The 23,853-nt window shown below is 43.1% G+C and overlaps 1 protein-coding gene and 1 long non-coding RNA gene across 9 annotated transcripts in view; one reads left to right on the forward strand and one right to left on the reverse strand.

Annotated features, from left to right (window-relative positions):
* The window catches only part of ADAMTS9 (ADAM metallopeptidase with thrombospondin type 1 motif 9), a 182,617-nt gene that overhangs the window by 57,630 nt on the left and 101,134 nt on the right, over nt 1-23,853 (reverse strand). For 5 of the 7 annotated variants that reach the window (XM_034658601.1, XM_034658598.1, XM_034658600.1 and 2 more), the window contains 2 exons: nt 11,306-11,473; nt 4,468-4,641 (listed from right to left, as the gene is read on the reverse strand). The exons of 1 other annotated variant lie outside the window; for it this stretch is intronic. In XM_034658601.1, coding sequence (XP_034514492.1) covers nt 4,468-4,641; nt 11,306-11,473 — 342 coding nt within the window. The remainder of the gene's footprint in view (nt 1-4,467; nt 4,642-11,305; nt 11,474-23,853) is intronic. One more of the 7 variants, XM_034658603.1, reaches the window with a different exon arrangement.
* Nucleotides 4,557-21,497, forward strand: LOC117801914. Of its 2 annotated transcripts, none has more exons than XR_004624736.1 (4): nt 4,557-4,658; nt 12,252-12,328; nt 16,700-16,834; nt 20,969-21,497. It is a non-coding gene; the product is annotated as an uncharacterized LOC117801914 (long non-coding RNA). The 2 variants fall into 2 exon arrangements; XR_004624735.1 differs by having other exon boundaries at nt 12,252-12,316.

The raw sequence follows: 23,853 nt of genomic DNA on the forward strand, positions 1-23,853 counted from the left end.
TCCCATAACGCCAGGATCATGCCCTGAGCCGAAGGCAGACGCTTAACCGCTGTGCCACCCAGGCGCCCCTGAGGAAGGGTTTTAAAAGATCCATCCGCATAGCGCACTTCTAGGCCTATTTTGTAAGATCAGAGAAGGGACTTCCTCAGTGCATATTTGGCAAGGTTTCCACTCTTTGGAATTCAGAAGGAATTGTAAATGGAGCTTGCATTTCCCCTATTGGCTCTAGCATTTTCAAAAGTTGGCTAAAGCTTAAGCAGTCAGCTTAGATTCATTTCGGAACACTCTCTTACTTTCTGTTCCTTGGAAGAGTTACCCAGGGTCGAGTCTGGTGCAAGATGAAGAGGGAGAGGGAGAAAGCCGGCAGCGGTGGGTCTTGAACAAGACTACAAAGAGAATCAAGAGGTGACACTGAGGGAGACAGAGATCAGGGAGCCTTTTCTTCATTCCATGTCTGATATCATCAATCCCCCAACCACTCTGCCATCTCTAAATTTCTCAGAACAGCTCTGCATCATTATTATTATACCCTTCTACAGGTGGCAAACCCAAAGATCTTGTTCTAAGTCACATGGCTAAAAAGTCACAGTCCTGGGATATGAACCAAGTCTGCAGAATTCCACAGCCTCTGGGGTTCCCAATAACTTGTGTGGCTCAAGTGCAATTAATTTGAAATTTACTTTAGCCATTCCTCCCCACCATCGTCTGGTGGAAGTAAAAAACATATAGAAAGAAAACAGCAAAAAAAAGTGAGTAGATAGAGTAGCAAAAGTCCTAAAGAAAAGAGATGACTGCAAACAGTGGATTCAATCCATCAGGAGGGTGAGGGAGAGGGAAGGACAGGGACAGAAGGCTGATCCCCACATGGGCTAACAATATGGTTGTGAAAGCACAATCCCATTCAAAATTGCATCAAAAAGCATAAAACACCTATGGATAAATTTAACCAACATTGAAAGCTCTAGGACACTGATAAAAGAAATTGAAAATGACACAAATAAATGAAAAGATATTCTGTGCTCACGAGCTGGCAAAATTATTGTGAAAATGTCCACATTACCTAAAGCAATCTACAGATTTAATGCAATCCTTATCAAAATCCCAAAGGCATTTTTCACAGAAATAGAAGAAACAATCCGAAAATTTGCATGGAACCACAAAGGACCCAGAATAGCTAAAGCAATCTTGAGAAAGAAGAACAAAGCTCATCAGGCAACACAGTCCCTTTTTTCAAACTGTATTACAAAATTATAGTGATTGGGGCGCCTGGGTGGCACAGCGGTTAAGCATCTGCCTTCGGCTCAGGGCGTGATCCTGGCGTTATGGGATCGAGCCCCACATCAGGCTCCTGTGCTATGAGCCTGCTTCTTCCTCTCCCACTCCCCCTGCTTGTGTCCCCTCTCTCGCTGGCTGTCTCTATCTCTGTCAAGTAAATAAATAAAATCTTTTAAAAAAAATTATAGTGATTAAAACAGAACGGTATTGGCATAAAAAAGGATAAATAGATCAATGAAACAGAATAGTGAGTCCAGAAGTAAGTCATGCAGATATGGTTAATTCATTTATGACAGAGGAGCCAAGAAGATACAATGGGGAAAAGCCAGTCTCTTCCATAAATGGTGCTGGGGAAAATGGACAGTCACATGCAAAAGAATGGAACTGGACTCCTACCTTACACTATACACAGAAATGAACTCACAGTGGATTAAAGACTTGAAACAGAAATATCTGAAAACATAAAACTGCTGGAAGGAAACATAGGGGGTATGATCCCTGACATTAGTTTTGGCTATAATTGTTTTGACTGTGACACCAAGAACAAAGGTATCAAAAGCAAAAATAAACAGGTGGGACTACATCAAACTAAAAACGGGCAAAGGACCTGACCAGACATTTCTCAAAAGAAGACATACAAATGGCCAACACATATATGAAAAGGTGCTCACCATTGCTAATCATCAGGGAAACGCACATGAAAACCACAATGAGATACCACCTCACACCTGCTAGAATGGCTATTAGCAAAAAACAGCAAGTGTTGGCGAGGGTCTGGAAAAAAGGGAACCCCTGTGCACTGTGCACTGTGGGTGGGAATGTAAATTAGTGCATCCTCTATGGAAAACAGTATGGAAGTTCTTCAAAAAATTAAAAACAGGGGGGCACCTGGGTGGCTCAGTCGATAAGCGTCTGCCTTTGGCTCCAGGTGTGATCCCAGGGTCCTGGGATCGAGCCCTGCATCGGGCTCCCTTCTCCACTAGGAGCCTGCTCCTTCCTCTCCCACTCCCCCTGCTTGTGTTCCCTCTCTCGCTGGCTGTCTCTCTGTCAAATAAATAAAATGTTAAAAAAAAAATTAAAAACAGGGAGCGCCTGGGTGGCTCAGTTGGTTAAGTGTCTGCCTTTGGCTCAGGTCATGATCTCAGTGTCCTGGGATCGAGCCCCGTGTCGTGTCAGGCTTCCTGCTCAGCAGGGAGTCTGCTTCTCCCTCCCCCTCTGTGTTCTCTCTTTCTCAAATAAATAAATAAATAAAATCTTTAAAAAAATCAAAAACAAAACTACCTTATGATCTTGCAATTCTACTTCTGGGTGTTTCTCTGGAGGAAATAAAATCACTTACTTGAAAAGATATCTGTTCCCCCCCACCATGTTCACTGTAGCATTATTTACAATAGCCAAGACATGGAAGCAATTTAGGTGTCCATCGATGGGTGTGTGAATTAAAAAAATGTGTATACACACATACACACACACACACACACATACACAATGGAATATAACAGTCACAAAAAGAAGGAAATCCTGCCATCTGTGACAATATGGATGGACCTTGAGGGCATTGTGCTGAGTGATATCGGCCAGACAGAGAAACACAAATATTGTAGGATCTCCGTTATATATGGAATCTTAAAACAATCAAACCTATAGATACAGAGAACAGATTGGTGGTTGCCAGAGGTGATGGGTAAGCTAATCATCAGGGAAACGCACATGAAAACCACAATGAAATTGGTGGTTGCCAGAGGTGATGGGTAAGCTAATCATCAGGGAAACGCACATGAAAACCACCGAGCTGACTGGGTGAAGGGGGTCAAAAGGTACAAACTTCCAGCTGTAAAAGAAATAAGTCCTGGGGATCTAATATATAGCAGGGTGACTATAGTTAACAACACTGTATCATATATTTGAAAGTTGCCAAGAGAGTAGATCTTAAAAGTTCTCATCACCAGAAAAAAAAAAAATTGTAACTTTGTGAGGTAACAGACGTTAACTGTAACAGTTATTGTTAATACTAACTTTTTGTGGTATTTTATGATAGATACATATAACAAATCATGTTTTCACCCAAAATAAATACAATATTATATGCCAATTATATCTCCATACACCTGGGAAAAAAATGAAGTGGTATTGCCAGGAGCACTTGTGTAAATTTTTTTTAAAAAATGCAGTGGTAGTATCTCGGGATGGTTTACATTTAGGATCAAGTCTTGCTCCTTTTACTTGCTGGGTATGTGACACTGGGACAAATGACATTGGCTCTCAGAACTCAGTTTCCTTGACCACGAAATGGGATGATCATAGTGACACCCACTTTGCCTAGTGCTTCAAAAGATGAATAAGCGAGGGGATGCATGTAAAGTGCTGAGCGCTGTGCCAGGCACTGTTTCTCCCTGTTCTAAAATCCATTCCTGGTGGGAAATTCCTGTCTTATTATTCGTATCTCTAAACCCTTGACAGCATGTACTTTTTAGTTCATTCCAATGTCAGTGGACGCAGTTGTGCTTTCTTATACTCTTTCTCCCTTTTCTACAATGTATTCCATTCTGGAACTAGAGGTTCCCTCCTCCTAAAGTCTTACCTTCTCTAGCCAGACTTTTCTCCAGGGACACGCAGAGTTTTCTTTAACTAAACATTAACTTGGGGAGGGAGAAAAACAAGTCTATCTCTTTCTGCATGAACTGAGCTGTTTTTCAGATTCTATCATTTTTTTTTAAACATTGGAAATGCTTCACTAATTAATCAGGGCTTCACAAGCGTACCTGTCTTTGACTAGACAGCCAAAGTCAGGAAAGGAGACACACACAGAGCAGGTCCTACCTGGAGTCTGCCTTGTGGCCGTTGGAACTAATACAGAATGACCAAGTTGGGATATACATATCGAAAGTATGTTTTCTATCTCCCCCTCCTTTTGTGCAAGATAGCTGTATGCATTTGGCCCAAGGCCTGATACAGCTTTTCTGGAGGCAGCCCGACTTGGAACATTCAAGAACACAGACGTAGGAACTGCATAAAAAGGAGGAGCTCTCCCACCCTGGTCGGAGCGAATTGCTTGCCGTCTGACTGCAAACCTTCTGGGAAAGAGCCAGCCTTGTCACCGTGCTTGAAGTCATTTCAGGGTAATGGATGTGATGATTGCAAGGGGGGTTGAGCGAAATGCCTGGCAGGTGCCCACTTCATGGCTCTACTTACTTCTTGCCATTCCTCTGCCCTCCAAGCATAGAGAGGACACGGCGGGGCTTGGCAGACGCCCTCCGACTCCGGTCTGGTGTACGGGTTGCACTCGGACTCTCTGGCTATTTTGTGTGCTCCCATCTGACAGCCCACACTTCTCCGCCGTGTGCCTTGGCCACAGGACACAGAGCACTAAGAAGAAAGACCGTGTAAGTGGGAGCTTTGGGTCATTTGGTGGGGAGGGTGTGTGTGTGTGTGTGTGTGTGTGTGTGTGTGTGTGGCAGGGGTGGAGAGGGTCACAGGCATGGGGAATGCACTCCTAATCCAATGACTTTCACCACTATTACAAAGCTTTCTAATTTCCAATGAAAGGGACCCAAGATAACGTCTTAAATTTGCAAACTTAACTGCCTTTCAAGGCTGGTGAGTGAGAGACGTATTTGAGTCTTAGGGAATCTCTAAAGTTACCCAAACTCTTGGAGATTGAATGAGGCTGTGAAAGATCATTATGAAACATTTAATACAACCTAGAAATAAATAGTGCTGCCATGTGAAATGAAAACCCCAAATGATTTCTATCCCAAAGGACTGGAAGTTCTTGAAAATTGGAGACACAGTGCTGTTGTACAAGAACTTCTTGGCAGATTAAAAGTATAACCCAAGGAGAGTAAATCATGGAAGATTTTAGGGCCTTATAAGTAGAATTATTTTTCTCCCTCTCTTCCTTTCCTTGCTCCTAGTCCTGGAGACAGAGGCAAAAAATTTTTTTTAACTACTGAATTCACAGAAGTATTAGAGCCTATTTACAACCTCAGATGAATATATGGAAAATAAAAGCTGACAAGGAAAAACCATTTCCGCGGGCGGGCGTCATGTTTCCAGCCCTTGAAAAATATTGTTAATCAGGCTGAAACATTTTGTTGACCAAGTTGCAAAGCATCATATTAAGTCTGCAATTAACTTTCCTTTAAATTAATTTTTTAATGGTTTCCTCATTGCTGGGTTTCATAATCTCACTTATGGGCAGGCCAAGAATTATTGTCTTTATTAAGGTTTTGACAGAAACTACAGGCAACATTGCTTGGAAAGAACAGCATATTATTACTTGAGCCATTTAAAATTGTTACCAAGTTTTTGCAATAGCTCGGCCTCCATTAATTTGTCTGGCATTGAGAAAACAAGTTTAACATACATTACAGCCATATTTCTGAGAGGAAAACTTAAAGAAGAGAATCACGATCTTTTCAATTAGAAAAGTATTCTTGTCCAATTAACCTGCAGCAGGATTCATCTTGCTCTGAGGTTAACGGGAATTTACCAGTGAGAAGCACACCCAATGGATCTGCTGAATATTAATTTTATTTTCATTTCAGATTTTAAGAAAAGAGTTGATACTATTTAGAGGGCAGCTCAGGAAATCATATCATTTCAGATGAATCTATGCCACGCAGCAGCCCGAGCGTTCACATCAAAGCTAGCTGAAGAGAAGGAAATATTTTGAGGCAACATAGCTACTATTGTTGGGGTTTAATTGTATTAATTGGATTGAATGAATTTGTGACCCAGAAGAAACCAGACTTTTAAAGTCATTATGTCCTGGGTGGAATGGGAGGGTTTCTGAAGACAAGCGATGGCCTTGTCTACAGAGAATGACCATTTAATGCTCATGGGAGCTACAAGTGTAATATTTCCCATTGATTACCCTGGAAATGAATGAACTACAACTGGGGGGAATCGCTAAGTGAATGACAGAAAGGTTCTGACATCATCATCATTGACAACAAACACTGACAACTAAAAAACCCTTTGGCTATTTTAATTTGGGATCATATCTATCTACCTATCTATCTGATCCCAAATTCAAACAGCCAAAGGGTTTTATATATATGAATGTCTCTGGACAAACCTAGAACAGTGTATCAAAATGGAAAGGCAAAGAAAGACTAAGAATAATAGTCAAACACATTTGAGCACGGCATAGAGCTGATATAAATCCAAAATCTCATAATGTTTTAATAACCTAAAGAAAAAGGAACAAACGTTAAAGACTTTTGGAGTGTGTACTGTTCAAGCTCTGAGTAAATGAAACCTCTTTTTGATGCTATTGTTATTGAGCAAATTACTTATGGTTCAACAAAGGCAAGGTATTAAGAGCCATAAGTATCCAACAGTAACCAAAAATCACTTCCTCCAGTGTTCAACAATTTCTCAAAAGGCAAATAAAGACACAGGAAGGTTCAGTGGTGGAATATGCCATGGTGGCTTCTGGTTTTTATAATGTCAAAGCCAGCTTGAAAAGAAAGGAAGTTCTGCCATGACTTAAATGCATGTAAGGTCTGAGCTTTGCCTTTCTAAACACCCCCCCTCCCATGGTCATCTTTGTTCAAAATGAAATATGCTGCCTCAGAGTTAGTTCTCCGTGTTCAACTTTCTTCCTGTGCTGTCTCAAGGGAGGCAACGATTTGCATACAGAGCCAGCCCTGCTTGCTTGGTGAATTCTGAGAGATTTGTATGGAAAGCCCATGAATAAAACAGCATCAGAAAGACCTCTGCATGACCCTGGAGGTGATGAGGGTGGCGGTGTGTGCACGTGTGTGTGCTTAATGCTTCTTATTCTATTCAGTACTAACTATTCTAGTTAGTGTGCAGGGGGAAAAGGTTGAGCAGTCTCTATTAATGTGTTTCCCCCTGCCCTCATTCCAGCATGGAATGTGCAGGTTTGAAAGGAGATGTTTTTAGTTCCGAACTACTGAGCTGGGAGCTGTGTTTCATCTCTCTGTCCTCCCTACTGTGCAATGCTAACATGCAGAACTCCCCAACTTACAGGGGGACCTTGACACTTATTTCCACAGATAAAAAGAATCTCTGCAACTTTCAATGTGTGGGGAATTATAATAAATACCTGAAAACTGGGAAGTATTTTACATACTTTTTTCCAGTATTATTTCTGAAATTATGGTGGTGATGTTATTTAGAGGAGGGACTAGCTTGAAAAATAGCCAAATGAACCAACTTTAATAAATGATAACAGTCCCAATAATAATAGCAACATTTTACTAAGCACTTACTATGTGCCAGACTGTACTAGGGTTTCTCAACCTAACAATCCTTTATTGCTTGGAGCTGTCCTATATCTGTCATAGGAAGTCCAGCAGCATCCCTGGACTCTACCCATTTAATGCCAGTCATATCTGCCTCCTCCATCAACTTATGACAACCAACACTGTCTCTAGACATTGCCAAATGTCCCGAGAGTATAAAATCACCCCTAGTTGAGAGCTGAGGTGCATGCTAAGCATTTGATAGAATGTATCTTTTCTATTTCCTAATAAACCTTTCAGAGAGATCCTGCACAAAGATGGCAAAGAGCAGGGATAATTAACTCCAGCAAACACAAAAACATAAAGCAGTCAAAGTGAGTTCTGCCCTAGGCAATGTGCCATGGCTACTCTGGTTTAGAAGCGGGCTTCCAGTTTAAAATATGGTACTAATGGGGTGCAGTCTTTTCTGCTACATCAACAAGAGTGTGGGTGAGACGCCTGTATTCAAACATGTCAACATCAATGCTTACAGTTCAAGTACAAACGAAATAATGGAGAGCACGAAGCACTCAAGCGACTCTCTTTCTCATCACTGACTATGTGCATATGGTGTCCTTGATTTCTCACAGGACACAAGCTACACATTTGCCATGTTTCTGCATTAAACACGAGCAGAATACTTCAGAATCAGACACCACACCCGAGCCGTAATTACAAAAGTTCTAACCAAAAATGGCTGGTGGATTCATCATGCAATTTGGAATTAGCAGTGAAGAGCTTTTAAAATTTAATTATTTCCCTCCAATGAAGACATCACTGATGGCAAGACGGAGCATTATATTTTGTATCATTAAGAAAAAAAGGGCTATTTTAATTAAATCATGGCATTTCATTGGTTGTTAGACCCATTCTGAGCACAGAGGGGTTCAAGTGTGAGAAAGACATGCATCTCAGGACGGAGAAATGAATTGACCGAGTGAATTCATGATTGACAAGCGATGATGAAATGTTACTTTTATTCTAATCTGATCATTTACTCTTTTTATTTCTGACCTTCATTTTTTTAAAAATCTTTCTATGGGAATGGATTAAACAATTTTTACTCTGGAATGGTTCTGTATCATGGGACTACAGAGCCTTCACATTTATCAAACTGAATCAAGAATCTGATGCCGATTTTTGTCTTAAAATTTCATGAGCATCCCTTATCTCTTGATAAAAGCATCTAAACAAATTGAATGTGAACTTCCAAAAAACTGCTTTAAAATTTTAGTGAGGATGTTTTCCACTATAAGCTTTCCTTTTATTGGGAAAATTTCCTTGACAAATTCAAGATTTTCAAAAGATGTAGATTCCACTTTGAATCTCAAAGCACCAATTTCGAGGGCGAGACATGAAGATCAACACAGTCCAATATTCTATACATGCTATTATCCTCAGACATTTCGACATGATGAGAAATGGCACTAATTCTTCTTCCTACCTCAAACAGGAGATGACTAGAATATAGTTCCAGCGGAAAACAGAAGGGCCAGATAGATATAAAATCTTCTATACATTGTTGCAAATGGATAATCATCACTCTTGCTTCAAGATCACTGCCTTAGGGGTATTTCTGTTTACCAATGGATCATTAGTAAGCCAATAATCTTTAACCATGCAGACCGTCTTTCTCCATTAACCACTGCATCCGATTATTTTCAGGCATACTTCTAAATTGCATAAATCGGATTTTGCCCATGCAGCACCTTATCTTGCCTGCCTTTATAATTCATTTCTACAAATCAAATCATGGCATTACAAAGCTGGCCACAGACCATTACATAACTGTGTTTACTTGCATTTTCTACAAAGGTGACTAGACTGTTTTATTAAGCAATCATTTTGAACAGGTGCAGCCTTTTCTAGGGAGGCATTCTGATAATCCTATTACCTTATGTTAAAAAAAACCAAAAAACAAAAAACAAACCCCAGGGTTCAAACCTAATCATCCCGGCTTTGTAAGCAATTTTAGACTTCCCAACAAGATCACAGACTACTAGACTAAAACTCACACTGTGTTTACCAATAAAAAGTGAAAGATTCTTTTAATTGTCTCTATATTGAATAAATTGGCCTATAAAATGAGCACCATTTCCATGCTCCAAACTTAATATTCAGGGCATGATGCAAATAGATAAGTAGAGGCCAAGGAACATAAAGAAAAGCAACAGAGCATGAAAGTCTACAAGAGGACAAGCTAATTAGTGCAGTATCTTCAATAATGTTAGCTGCAGGCTTATACATGAATTGAATAGCTCCCCAAATAAAAGGGCTGGAAGTTACAGAAGACAGCAGTCACTTAGACAAACCATTAAGGATGACCAGTATGAAACACTGCCTTGAAATCTGATCACTTAGCGAAGCCAGAGGAGGAACTCGCTCTGGTTGGCCACTGATGCTTTGATTGTTGAATCAAAAAAGAAACAAAAACACACGTGAACATTATGAGAGAGGCCTTGTGAAAGACGAGGCTACTCTGCTAGGGAATGAAGCAGGTCGTGTCTTACATTTCCTTGAAGTGGCCTTTGGCTGGGCGGGGGGGCATCTGGGACAATGATGCCCCCTCAGAGCATTTAAGACAAATTCACATTTCTAGAGGAATTTTCCATTTGTCAGGTCGAAATGGAGAATTCCCAACTCCTCCCCATGTTAACACAGCTGTCCAAAGCTTCTCTGAGGCTCCAGGGAATCAAAATGCAGGCTCTGAAAGAACCAAATCTAGAGCCCACCAACCTGGAACCAACTTTTCTATCGATTTTTGGGAACATCGGTATGATTCTCTGCTGCACAGGAGAACCACAAGGTCAGTAAAAGCTCACAGAGGCTGATCAACGAGAGGAAGAGTAGCAGGAATGATTATGTCAAACTGCACCGTAATATTTTTAAGCAAGCACCTTCAACCAAGCTGAGAAGATGGACAAGCGTAGAGTGAAGAGGCTTACGTGTGAGAGACTTTGGTTCACACATCAATTGTTTATAGGTAAACAGAAGCTTCTAAAGTTCCTTGTTGAATACAACAGGGAAACTCTCTCACCCAGCTCCTTTCTAGATTACCAAATGTTTGGAATTAGTGGAGTCTGACTATAACTGGTTTCTTGGGAACTTAACCCCCTTCCCCATCCAAGAGACACATCACATTCATCCAAACAAAATATTTCTCCTGAGAGCCTCTTAGATTTACGACCTCTGAACTAAGTACTCGGGATTCATTATTGCACTAAATCCTCGGAAGAGCTATATGACGTCGGCTCAGGGAAGTGAAACAGATCACCCAAGGTCGCATAGCTAGAAACTGCGAGAGCGGTTCTTCTGTCCCCCACTCTGTCGTACAGAAGCAAACGAGCAGAGAGGTATTCACGAATACTTCATGTTGACAGCCCTTTCTTGAAGCATCTGTACCCAGACCCAATTCCTGCCCGGTGGTCGGAGTCCCGCTTGCTGCAGTCAAGGATAGCTAGTGGTTGGTTACGTGGCGGAGGCCACTAAAAAACGCTGTCCGCGAAGTACTGAAGGGCTTCTCTGCGCTAGACGTCTGACACCCGCGTCCACTACCACTTAGACTCCAACCTTAGGAGTCATGCAAGGGCTGCATCCACTGGCCCAAGGTCTCCCAGCTAACAAGCATGCTGACATAAGGAGTGTTCCCTTCCCCGTTGTCCCCAAGCTCCCCTCTGCCAAACCCGAACTGTGCCGAGAAACACGACCAACACGCCGGTGTCGGCCGCGCGGCGGGAGGTAAGAAGGAAGCAGTCGTAAGGAGAAGCGTTGCTCACCTGACTCCAGGCGCCAGCCTTCCATTTGGGACATCTTCCTCCTCTGCACTTCCTGTGCCCATTTGGCTTAGCAAGGTGTTTACAGTAATCACTTTCTAAATGGCTTCCATCCTTTGCCATGCAGTAAACATTTCGTTGCTTATGCCCTCGACCACAAGAGACAGAACACTGAAATATAAAGCAATGGCAAGGTTGTTGTTGTGGTTTTTTTTGTTTGTTTGTTTTTTAAATCACATGGAGTTTGATAAAAACCTGAGTCATGAGATGTTAAGATCGTATCTAACATGAGTCACCATCCCCCTGCTTTCCAGAGCCATTTTAGGTAATATCTCAAGGTTCCGCATGGCAAGAAGGTAGCAATGGGGTTGGGGGTGGGGGTGGGGGTGGTCCTTGGTGTTGCTATGTAGGCACTGAGTGTGATGGGTCCTCTTTTTATGGAGGTCAGGACGCTGGGAGGAGGAGAATCTGCGGCTNCAACTCCTGACACTTTAGGCCAAAAATAAAGCCAATAAGCCAGAAATTACTGCGAAATTCTGATTTTAAGTCCTACTATGAATTCGTAAGGATTCCTGTAGCACATCTCACTTTATGCAATCTCTGATCAAGATTATTTCTTTGGGGCGCCTGGGTGGCACAGCGGTTGGGCGTCTGCCTTCAGCTCGGGGCGTGATCCCGGCGTTATGGGATCGAGCCCCACATCAGGCTCCTCTGCTATGAGCCTGCTTCTTCCTCTCCCACTCTCCCTGCTTGTGTTCCCTCTCTCGCTGGCTGTCTCTATCTCTGTCGAATAAATAAATAAAATCTTTAAAAAAAAAAAAAAAAAAGATTATTTCTTCAACAAAATGCCCTGTGATTCACTGATTTGGATAAAGGTGCATTTCCAAAATACAACCGCGTCCAATTTCCTAATTAAATGATTTAAAGGAACTCTTCTACCATTTTTCAGAGGATGAACTCTCATTTTCCCAGTCGTTGGGAAGGAGGTGAAAAAGCCACGTCAGAAACTGAAAGGTAAGCTAGCAGGTAAGTCTGTGCCAGTTTGGGGAGGGAAGCATTACCTTTCAACTTTGATCTGCAAGTTCACTGAACTGTTTTGAATGTGACCTTGTCTGACCACATCTAAGAAACTTGACTTTGATTTCAGATTAGGTTTCTCAGAAAGGTTTAGGAATCAAAGTACCCACGGAGTCAGGACAAAAATTTGATATGACAGCTTCTTGTAGAACAGGCAAGAGGCTGGCCCCAATGAGTGCACTGAGATATTCAACGTCCATTTGCCTCATTAGCGATGACAGAAGTCATTACCGCTTGGATCGTAAGCTTGCTGGCTCAGGTTTTCAAGACACATTATTTCCCAATATAACATTCTTGACTTTTAGAGGGAAATGAGTTTAAGAATGAAGAACAAAGTGTGAAAATGCAATGAAAACAGATTTCAAGTGTCATTTCCTTCTATTCACTATGTCTTATTTCCCTCACTAACTCTGTGATTTTGTTAACTTAAATTACCGAAGCGCCCTTTTATGCCTCATCGATAAATAGCGCCCCGTAAAACACGGAGCCGAATATTCATTCAACTGCTCTTACCAAGCATGTTCAAGGTGCCAGACATCTTCCTCTAATAAACACAAATCATTACAGAGATTTCAATAGCAGCTAGTAGGTGAGTTTGCAAGATGTATATTAACAGGTGGGGCTTTGATTTTTTTACTTCAGGAAATGGAAACATTGCTGGTTTCATCTGAGCTCCATCTTATGAGAGTATTATGATTTGAAGTTGTCATTCTGGACAGTCTTTTTTTTAAAGAGTTATTTGTGAGAGAGGGAGTGGGGAGGTGGGAGAGAGAGTCTTAAGCAGATTCTGCACTGAGCACAGAGCCTGACATGAGGCTCGATCTCATGACCCTGAGATCACAACCTGAGCTGAAATCAAGAGTCGGGTGCTTAACCAACTGCGCCACTCAGGCGTCCCTGGAAATCTTAATAGAGTGCACAGTGTAGAAGGACAGAGACCAATTTAAATATTCACGCCAAAACAAGAAGAACCATCTTTCAACCTCTAGTGTTTTCATGTTTATAGAGCCTTGGGACATAATTCTGGAAGGTTTTTAGAATGAAGCTCCTAGGGGCACTTGGGTGGCTCACTGGTTAAGCGTTTGTCTTCTGCTCAGGTCATGATCCTGAGGTCTTGGGATCGAGCCCCACATAGGGCTTCCTGCTCAGCCAGGAGTCTGCTTCTCCCTCTCCAACTGCCCTTATCCCCCACTCATTCTCTCTCTCTCAAATATGTCAATAAAATCTTTAAAAAAAAAATGGAACGAAGCTCCTAGAAATATTCCTACAAACCAATGGTCTAATGACTTGCACACAGAATAATCTCTATTGTTAGTGACTAATTTTAATATTTAGAAACTTTACTTTGACAGACAACAAAGGGGCATAATTGGAATTTGGGATGAACTCATCTGTTCATTTAACAAACACTTGAGTGCCTACTAAGTTTCAAAAATATATGCAAAGGGCTGGGGACGCAGTGATAAGCAAAGTTGACTGTGCCCCGCCCTCATGGAGCTTCCAGGCCAGTGAGCGAGACCAATATTAACCACGTGTTGACAAAAATAGGAGCACGCTTAGTCCTGGAGGTGAGTGCTCTGGGGGAAACAACCTGCAGTGGTGGCAGGAGGCCTCCTGAGGCCTCCCTCAGGGCCAGACCACGCAGAACTCATAGGTCATAATCATATATCTGGATTTGGAAAATCACTACAGAGTTTTAAATCAGGGCAAAATATGGTTGGATGTTTGCTTCAAAAATTCTACCCTGACTACTGAGTGGACAATGGATGGGGATCCAGCACAAATGGAAACGATACAACTGCTCAGGAAGGGACTGCATCAGTCCAGGCAAGAGGTGATGGGGATTCTTTCTCTTCTTTTTTTTTTTTTTAAGAGGAAAAGAGAAGGGGGGAGGGGCAGGCGTAGAGGGAGAGAGAGAATTTTAAGCAGGCTCCATGCCCAGGGCAGAACCTGACATAAAGCTTGATCTTACAACCCTGAGATCATGACCTGAGCCAAAAACAAGAGTCTGATGCTTAACCGGCGGAGCCACCCAGGTGCCCAGGTGATGGCAATTGGAAATCGGGGGCAGAGTGCTAGGGTGGGGGAAGTTGGTGGATTTAAGACATACTTTTGTTGTTGTTGTAGTTAAAGATTATATTTATTTATTTGACAGAGAGACAGCCAGCCAGATAGGGAACACAAGCAGGGGGAGTGGGAGAGGAAGAAGCAGGCTTCCAGCGGAGGAGCCTGATGTGGGGCTCGATCCATAACACTGGGACCACGCCTGGAGCTGAAGGCAGACGCCCAATGACTGTGCCACCCAGGCGCCCCTAAGACATATTTTTTTGAGGTGGAAATTGTGGATCAGCTGTGGGGTGCAGGGGAGAAAGCAGACTCAGGAAGGACTACCAGGCTTGCAGTATGGGCAACGGGAGAGTGATGACATTTACAGGGATGGGAAAACAGCACTGGGAGTCAAGGATGTATTTACTTCTAGGAAACAGACTGAACTCAAAAGCTATGGATTCATGGGTACAAACAGGTGCTTCATTAGGGTGAAGAAACAGGCATATCTGTCAACAGACCAACATGGGTGAACTTATGGAAAATCTACCCAAAGTGATAGTCATTTCGATCTATAAGTAGCACAAACAAGCTATCCTTTCATATGAAGGGGGAAAAAGGTTGATGGAAATAATGATTCAGTAATCTGTCGTGGCATCGGAGGGACCGTCTAAAAGGAGGCAGCAATCTAAAGAGGCAGAATTAGAAAAGGCACAGCATTCTCACGTTCATTCATGTGCCAGGCACTGCTCTAAGACTGTATGTGCATCGTCTCATTGAATCATCCCAATAACCACAGAGATAGGTACTAGGATTGGAGACAACTGGTGTTTCCAAACCGGCGTAACCACAATGCTTACTATATAGCTCTCCGCTCCAGAATTCCAACACGAGCAGATAGACATCTGCTGGGAACAATAAAAGCACAAGGAAAACAGCTGACTGGTCACCGTCATCACTGATAGTAATTCATCTGAGGGGCACTACTGGTGGAACCAACATCTATTGCTCGTGAAATGAAACTGGATGAAGTAGTTTCCCAATCTGATGCCTTAGCTCTGGTCACCATCTAGCTTAGCTGCATCCCACCCACTCCTCTGGGCCTTTTTCTTATTTGGGGATTTTTTTTTTTTTTAGATTTATTTATTTATTTATTCGACAGAGACAGAGACAGCCAGCCAGAGAGGGAACACAAGCAGGGGGAGTGGGAGAGGAAGAAGCAGGCTCATAGCATAGGAGCCTGATGTGGGGCTCGATCCCAGAACGCCAGGATCACGCCCTGAGCCGAAGGCAGACGCTTAACCGCTGTGCCACCCAGGCGCCCCTTTATTTGGGGATTTGAATGGAACTGACTTGGAAAAAAAGAACGCCATACTTCAGCATGACTCACTACCCATATTATTTGCCTAAAATTAAGATCTAAAAGTGATAAGGAAATTCTCAAGGTAACTAATCCTAAAAACCACTTTTCATTTCATGCTTTCTAACTGACCAATGAAGAGAAGCAGCTGCTTGTGGAAATTGTCGTATCTAACAGGTTCATTAGTGGGTCTATCATGGTTTCTCAAGAACCTGTCATTTTGATAATCAAATAAACACGGGTTGCAGCGCTTATATTCAGAGGGAAATTTCCATCTGATCATTTCCAGCTTTTTCCAGGCACTGACTTTTGCATCGATGTGTGTCACTAAGATATGATAGTTAAATTCGGTGCTTCACCTAGTGTGTGCTGTTTATTGGCTACATATCTGAGGGTTCTTGGGAGGTGGAATGTTTAAGTTCTTAAATGTGCAGCCAAAATAGCCTCAAAGCTGCCCATTGGACTGTGATGTTTGCTCCTTTGGAGAAACAACCCAACCTGCTTAAGAGAACACTTTTCCCCCAGCTTTTTGCACGACACTCCCAAACAATGTGGTGTAATAGAGATTCCTTGGTACTTAGAAACATCAAGGTCAGTATCCCAAATGCCTGCCCTTTGGGGCTTTTGTTTCTGTGAGGCCATTCACAGGGGATGTTTAATGTGAAGCTTTGTTCAGCTGCTGCCTTAACACTTTCCACGAACTAAGGTCTAAGAGTTTGAAATCCTCATGTTTCAACTCATCTGGTGGAAATGACACTCAAGGCAAAGGCAGCCTGCTCATAATCTCTACCAAGGGCTCTCTCTTGAGTGGTAGCTCTAGTTATGGTGAACCTCGGGGTCCGGTGTGCTGCCCCTGGCATCAGGGATGCCCCGCATCGGTCCTTTCACTAATACGGTGGTCCGTGGTATCTCAGACATCAAGAAGCCAGCAAACCACCCCAGTGCGCCTGCCTGGATAAGAAGGGCTGAGGACCTAGAAAGAATGAGACTCCTGAGTTGCCAAGGCAACTGCGAACCCGGACATCCGTATGAAGACGGAAGAGTACATGGTAAGGACACCATAAGGAACTAAGAAGGAATAAGAAGGGGAGGGTGGCAGTCAGGGACGCACATAGAATTTGGCCAGATGGAAGCTTCTCGATGGGGCTGGGGGATGCTGGGGCTTAGAGGAAGCAACAGAGGGGCCAGGGTATAGATCAGGGCTGCCCAGTTATAGCAGATGCTCACTACATAGGGGTTAACGGATGGTCCAGGAGAACAGCCCGAGCAGAATGTCTGGCACTGTTCTGTATATCTAGGTGATTTCCAGCTCCAAGGGATCTAGGACACATGAGATTCCATTTTATGTGCCATGTGTGATGGAGGATGCTGGTCAACTATTCCATATTTCCAACCACAGGACTGCCTGCCAGCAGGTTAGAAATAAGGAAGAAGTGAAAGGCCAAGAGGAAGGACACACACTGCAAGACATTACCAAATTAAGTCAAGATTCTATTGATGTAAGGATTTTTGACAATCAGGTAGCTAACCATCACTCTGAGACCAGTGACAGATTTCAATTTTGAGAGAGGGCACTGTACTAATCCTTATTTGCCTTGCCCTTGTGATCCCATAAAATATGAAAGTCACATCCCACACCCTTCATTTAAAAAATGTTTGGTTGAATCTTTTACTAACAACAGCTCTTTCTGATTCTATTCTCATTTTGCTTTTGTTTAACAAAACATAAAGTCACGCCTCGCCTGAAAAGCAGGCTGTCAGCAAGGACGCGAGGCTTGCAGCCAAGGTGCAGGACTGCCTTTGCCAATTATGGTGATGAACGAAGTGAGTGTGCAGAGCACCACACGATCAGGAGAGGCACGAGCAGCCTGCACACACGCCTCCCCGAGCCAGAATGACAGCACGAGGATACGGACTGAGGGGTCAGAGTACCGACATGGCTCAGCGTGGGGTCTGTGAAAGCACGTGGGCTTGCCACACAGGAAAAAGACAGTAGCTGCCACTCACACGTGTTTCTGTGTTGCCATCCACAATGGAGGCAGCCAGCAAATAATTACAGGATGGAATGAACACATGAAATCCGTAGCGGTCACAGAAGTGTGCTAGAAACCAAACGTCATGTTTTCCCTAAATGTCACAAAGAAAGAACCACGTGGAATCTGACCCACAGTGGGAATACAAAACGGATTTGGCACAAGATATTTAGATTCAAAAAGGCCACCCCAGGATCCCTCTTTCAGTTGGAACAGAACTACTGGAAATCACACCAGCTACCTTCTATTGAACCCTTATGGTGAATAGAAAACTAAGCTGAAGGACACTGGCTTCTGTCATTTAATCCCAACAGCAACCTTGAGACTTAGATACTATTAGGATTCCTTTTTCCAGACAAGGAGAACCAAAGACATGATGTTACTTACTCAGGGTCACAGAGCCAGGAAGCAACAGAGTTAGTCTCCAAATACCGCACATCCTGGGCTCCAGAAACAGCACTTTCTTCCTTAAGCTATACTGAAGAAAGGGCTTGGTTAAGAAAACAAGTTGTGCACCTCGGCTTAACCAAGGCAACAACAAAAAGCAAAGACCTCAAGGAAATGTCTCTTGAGACTATTCTAGAAGCCTCTGATTCCTCAGTCCCTCCAGAAGATAGTACCTACACAATGTTAGTCTTTCTGACTTTATTTCCTTTCTTCACAGCATCTTTAAGACACTTAGAGTGCAAATATACAATCACATAAATAAAGGGCCAGATTTCCCTTTGGCTGAAGCCACACCCTAATTTTCTCCTGGCCACTTTTCAGGGTTTCTTCACCCTATGGGGCCTGCCTGGTGCCACATGGTGAATGACAGCTTCTGCTCACTGGTGAATGGCTCTTTGCATGGTCATGAATGGAAGGCTGCGGGTTCTTGATTTGGGCCTGCCAATTCACCGGGGACTAATCTCTCAAATGTGTGAGCTATAAGGCATCTCCAAGATGGTTCAGTCCATCTATTTACCTCATAAATTCAACACTAAAAAATAGGAGACATGGTGTCCTCCCGGTCACACAGCAAGGAAGGAGTAAATGCCAGGTTAGGACGCTGAGTACCTGTACTCAGCACAGAACAGTATCCCCCTGGGGACTTGTGGCCAAGTACTGGTGTTCTTTGCGTTGCTCAGGAACCATGGCTAACCAGTCATCCCGATTCTTCCCAAGTCAGTCATGCTCACAAAGGACTGGCATGCTCAACAGGGACTAGCAAGGCAGGCATCGACTTTACCACCTCTGGCTTTGACGGATGGCAGACACCCATATGAACAAGAGTGAGTGTAACAACCTCCTGTACCAAGATGCCAGGGAGGAAAAAATTCCAAGGGGCAGGCAGGCATGAGTGCCAGCACAGGAAACAAAGGTCCCTGCTTGTCTTCACCTTCCTCTAAAACACAGCATTTCAAGGTGCACATTACAGACTCAGACAGTCCTAGGCTGACGGGCTCTCTGCCGTTTTACTTTGGTGCCATCTGGGGCAAATGACTTCATGTTTCTCAGCTCAGATTTGTTCTCTGTAAAACAGGGACCACGGCACTGTCTACACTGGACAGAGCTGTGCCACAGTTAAGTAGGACACCGCGTACAGCCAGAGCTCTTGGTCTTCTGAACGAGCGATGTAAAATACACGTTCGCTGTCACCACCACTACTATTTCTATCCAGTGGAGTCTTTTCAAACATCTCCCAACATGTGGATAGAAAGGTATTTTTTTTTAAATCTATGTTAACTGATGGAGTCCCTGAAATTAGCATTCTCACACAGACATTTGCTGAGTGAAGGAGGGACTTTGGCAAAATCTCACTTGTATGAACGGGTGAAGGGCTTTCCTTTCTAAAGGTCATAGAACAATCCACACAGCAGACATAAATGTTGAAGATTCCTCCTCTTCTGTAGTACCCTTTTCACTCTTTTCAACTATTACTTATTAATACAGTCTCCCTGGCCACAGAAGACAGGAAGGCAAGTAAGAAAAAGAAAGACCCCACATCTGAATGCTATGTCTTTTTCCTACTCCACTGTTTCCTGCTCACACGTATTATCTCAAGAACTACTTATGTTTCTCATTTGCTTCTTGTGAGGTTATTCCTTCAATGTCCTGAAACACAGCCTCCACACCAGTGACCACCATTACTGAACAGCCGGCCCTCCCTTCCCTGCTCTGCTCAGCTGTGCCATGACAGTAGTCACAGTCCTTTGTGACCTGCTGGGTGTGAGTGCAGTGAGGGCTTCTCACAACACAAGAATGGCTCCGGATGGGGGGCATTGGGGAACCAGAAGGACTGGGGCGGGAGAGAGAGCTCTGGCAGGAAACAAGGGCTGTGACTTCAGGGCGTAAAGCCAATGTTGACAGGTCTGCCTGATGGCTGTTTACGTCCAGGACCACCATGGCACTTATTACCATGAAAAGGAGCTGAGAAAGCAGGAGATTGGCAGGGAACACCAGGGAAGAAAGCAGATGCGGCAGTCACGGTCATCCCAGCCGGATGGGGCATTAGGCCACCCTTCTATCCCCGTCGCCCCCAACACCGACAGGCTTTGCAATACTACAAAGGTCTAAGACTGTGGGAGAAAAGGCACTAAGATTCACATGTCAGAGCTTGGAGCATGCTTAAAGGCTGCTGTCAATATGATAGCCACGTAGGTGGCCCTGCCTATGCCTCACTCGGGGGATGGCAGGGCCACGCCAATACGAGGACACGGTAGGAAGGGCTCGTGCCCTCCACCTCCCATTCCTCCCAAGAATGATGAGGCACAGGGCTCTCCAGCTGCCCCCTCCCTACCTCATAATGTAACAACTTCATATGAGAGGAGGGGACATGAATATTCACATTAAATAGAACAGCTTATGGAATTAGCTATGCAAATTGTGAAACCCAAATTGAGGTTCTTTTTGTTCTGCAAGAATGTTTAAATACTACGATGTTTCTCCCTATCAAGACAAAAACCAAAAACCAAGACAATCTGCAAAACCAACACCTGGTGAATTTTATCACGGCCACATCCTGTTGTCCCCCCAGGAATCCAAGGCATAGTACATCACCCTGCCCTGAATTCCCTAACGTGCCCTCTGATCCCCCATTTCCAAGCACACTGACTATTTTGACTCTTTGTAACCTGACTTCAGCAGAATAATGATATTGTCATCTTTCAGGAAAGAGGTGACGATGGTACAAGGACCCACGCTCTGGGCTTGCCACAGGATTTTTCATGAAGGCAGTCTGGAAGACAGGGGGATAGTGGGTGAGATATTTGTGCCAGCTGTTGCAAAGGTGAGTAATTGGTGGAAAAGCTATGGCTGAGGGACAGGTGACCAGAACTTCTTGGCACTCTGAAGGCAGACCATGACAGAGGCTGCCTAGAGATGTCATTCTGCTAGGAGACGACAGTGTTCGGGGACACCCCCTCATGACTTATGCTAGTGTCATAGATGGCCAGGAACAGACCTGGGAAGCTTAAGTCACCTTTGGGAATGCTTCCATGGAAAAGCAATCCATGCGGGTTCTCTCTGGACTTTCACCTAGCTAACCAACGTCCAGCCCTTAAACTCCTTCCTCTTCCCAAAGAATTAGTCTATCTGCCTTTATTCATTTAAAAGACACCAGGACCAAGTTCATGTAATTTCCTCTTCCAGTCTTGCTTTCTCTGTGTATCTGGACCTTCCTCCACTGGCTTTGTGTGAAAGCAACATATTTACATGCCAACATGTCAAACATCTTACACTGAAAAATTCACAGTTTTTTTTGGGGGGGGGTAGTTTATGTAATTTGTTTGCTTTTGGGTGGATATGAATATTACTTAAAAACTGAGATGTGCATACGTATTTAAGTCTGTATCCAGAGAAATATATCTCAGCAGAAGGGAAAAAGGTCATCTCAACCATTATTGAATTAGATGTTCATCCTCCAACTTTGCATTGCTCTACTGGGAGTTCAGATAGGACCAAGCTGCTGTCAACAGACACTATTTGTCCTTGTGGCTTTTCTTGTCTTCCCTTTCTGCTTACCATTTAGTAAAGAAATGGTTCAAAATACCATTACAAAAGGATGAGACAAGAAATAAAAGCAGCTAAAACGTAAATGGCTAGAACATGAAACACTTGGCATTAGAAAGGGTTAAAAATTAGGTTGATGGTGATGTGTGAATTTAAATTATTCTAGAACTATTCTGAGATCTACTCAAACAGAAACCCAAGGGTTGGGGCAGAAGAGGGTGGTAGTTACAAACTTGGTTTTGGAATTATTCAGACTGGGTTTGACAGTAATATCTCTTCTTTTGTGATCCTACGCAAAATGCTTAACCATGGCAAACGTCTCTTTCCAGTTCTGCTCAACAAGGGCATGAAATGATGGTGAATAAGCATCTCAAACTTAACATGTCCAAAGCATAAGCCCTGGTCCTCTTCCACAAGCCCCTCCTTCCTATAGCCAGTCCTCTTCATTTCAGTCAATGGAAACTCCATCCTTCTGCTTATTCTGTGTGGAACAATTGAAGTCATTGCAACTCCTCTCTTTCTCTCATACACCATATCCAAACTCTCAGCTAATTCTTAGGTACTTCTTTAAAAATACATCAGATTCCCACCAATTCTCACCACTTCCACTGTGAACATCTGAGCCATTCACTCATGGTCTTCTTCCATCTGACTCACTGCAATGGTTTTCCTAACGGTCTCCCTGTTTCTACCTTTGTGCCTCCCATAGCTTCTCTAAATTCAGAAGCCAGAGTCAGTCTTTTAAAACAAATTCATGTTCCTACTCAACTTTCCTCCCCACAATGGCTTCCTACCTCACTGAGTGAAAGCAAAAATCCTTCCAACAGCCTAACCCTTCCTTTCCTATCCCATGATTTACCCCCACATTCCTTTCCCTCAGTTTCACCTCTAATTTCATATCCTACCATCCACCCCCTCTAATTCAGCCATGCTGGCCGCCTTGTTATTGCTAAGATGTGCCTGGCATACTCTGTCTCTGGTCTTAACCTGGAATACTCTTCTTCTAGATACCCAATGTGGCTTGCTTTTGTACTTTCCTATATCTCTGTTCAAATGTCACCTTCTTAATGGAGACCTACCTGACTTCCTTAGATGTACAGGTCCCATCCCCTCTTCCATGTTATTTTTTTATCCCTCTTCTCTAAGAATTTTTGTCTGTTTTGTTCACTGCCATATCCCCAATGGCTAGAGTAGTGACTGGCTTACAGAAAACATTCAAATTCGGAATACACAAGTGAATACGTGAATGAGTGAATGAATAGCATCTCAAAGAACCTAGAGCCACCTAACTCACAAGAATTTTTAAGGGTTAAGTAAGCAACCTGGACAACGCTCAGTTCATCGTAGGGACCAAAGAAATAACTATCATTCTGTCCTATTTCCTGTGTCTGTTCGGTCCAAAACTGGCTAAGTACTCTTGTGGTTAAATGTTTAATTCATAATTACAGAACTAAATACTGCACAGGGGACACCTAGAAGGAAGATTATCTGAGGATATAAGACTAATTGACAGCAAATGGCAGAAGCAGGGAACTCAGAATACTACTCTGCCCTGCAAAGGCAAGACTATTGTTGAAAATTGGCTCTAACTGAGGGCTTCAGAGGGGAGGGCGGTGGGGGAATGGGATAGACTGGTGATGGGTAGTAAGGAGGGCACGTATTGCATGGTGCACTGGGTGTTATACGCAACTAATGAATCATCGAACTTTACATCAGAAACCAGGGATGTACTGTATGGTGACTAACATAATATAATAAAAAAACATTAAAAAAAAAAGAAAAGAAAATTGGCTCTAAGCCATTGAGACCATCCTATACCCTGAGTGACCTTGAGTCATGTAATGTTGTTTCTCCTCCCCAAAGATGTCACCTTAGAATGATACATAGAACTTTACATCAAAATCTAGGGATGTACTGTATGGTGACTAACATAATATAATAAAAAATTATTATTAAAAAAATGATACTTTTCCCAGATGGAAAAATATAAACCTATGGACTGAAAATAAACTATGAAGAAATGTATGGGCACGAATGGGGTCTAC

This window comes from Ailuropoda melanoleuca, chromosome 4, assembly GCF_002007445.2.
Source record: "Ailuropoda melanoleuca isolate Jingjing chromosome 4, ASM200744v2, whole genome shotgun sequence".
NCBI classification, from domain to species: Eukaryota; Metazoa; Chordata; class Mammalia; order Carnivora; family Ursidae; genus Ailuropoda; species Ailuropoda melanoleuca.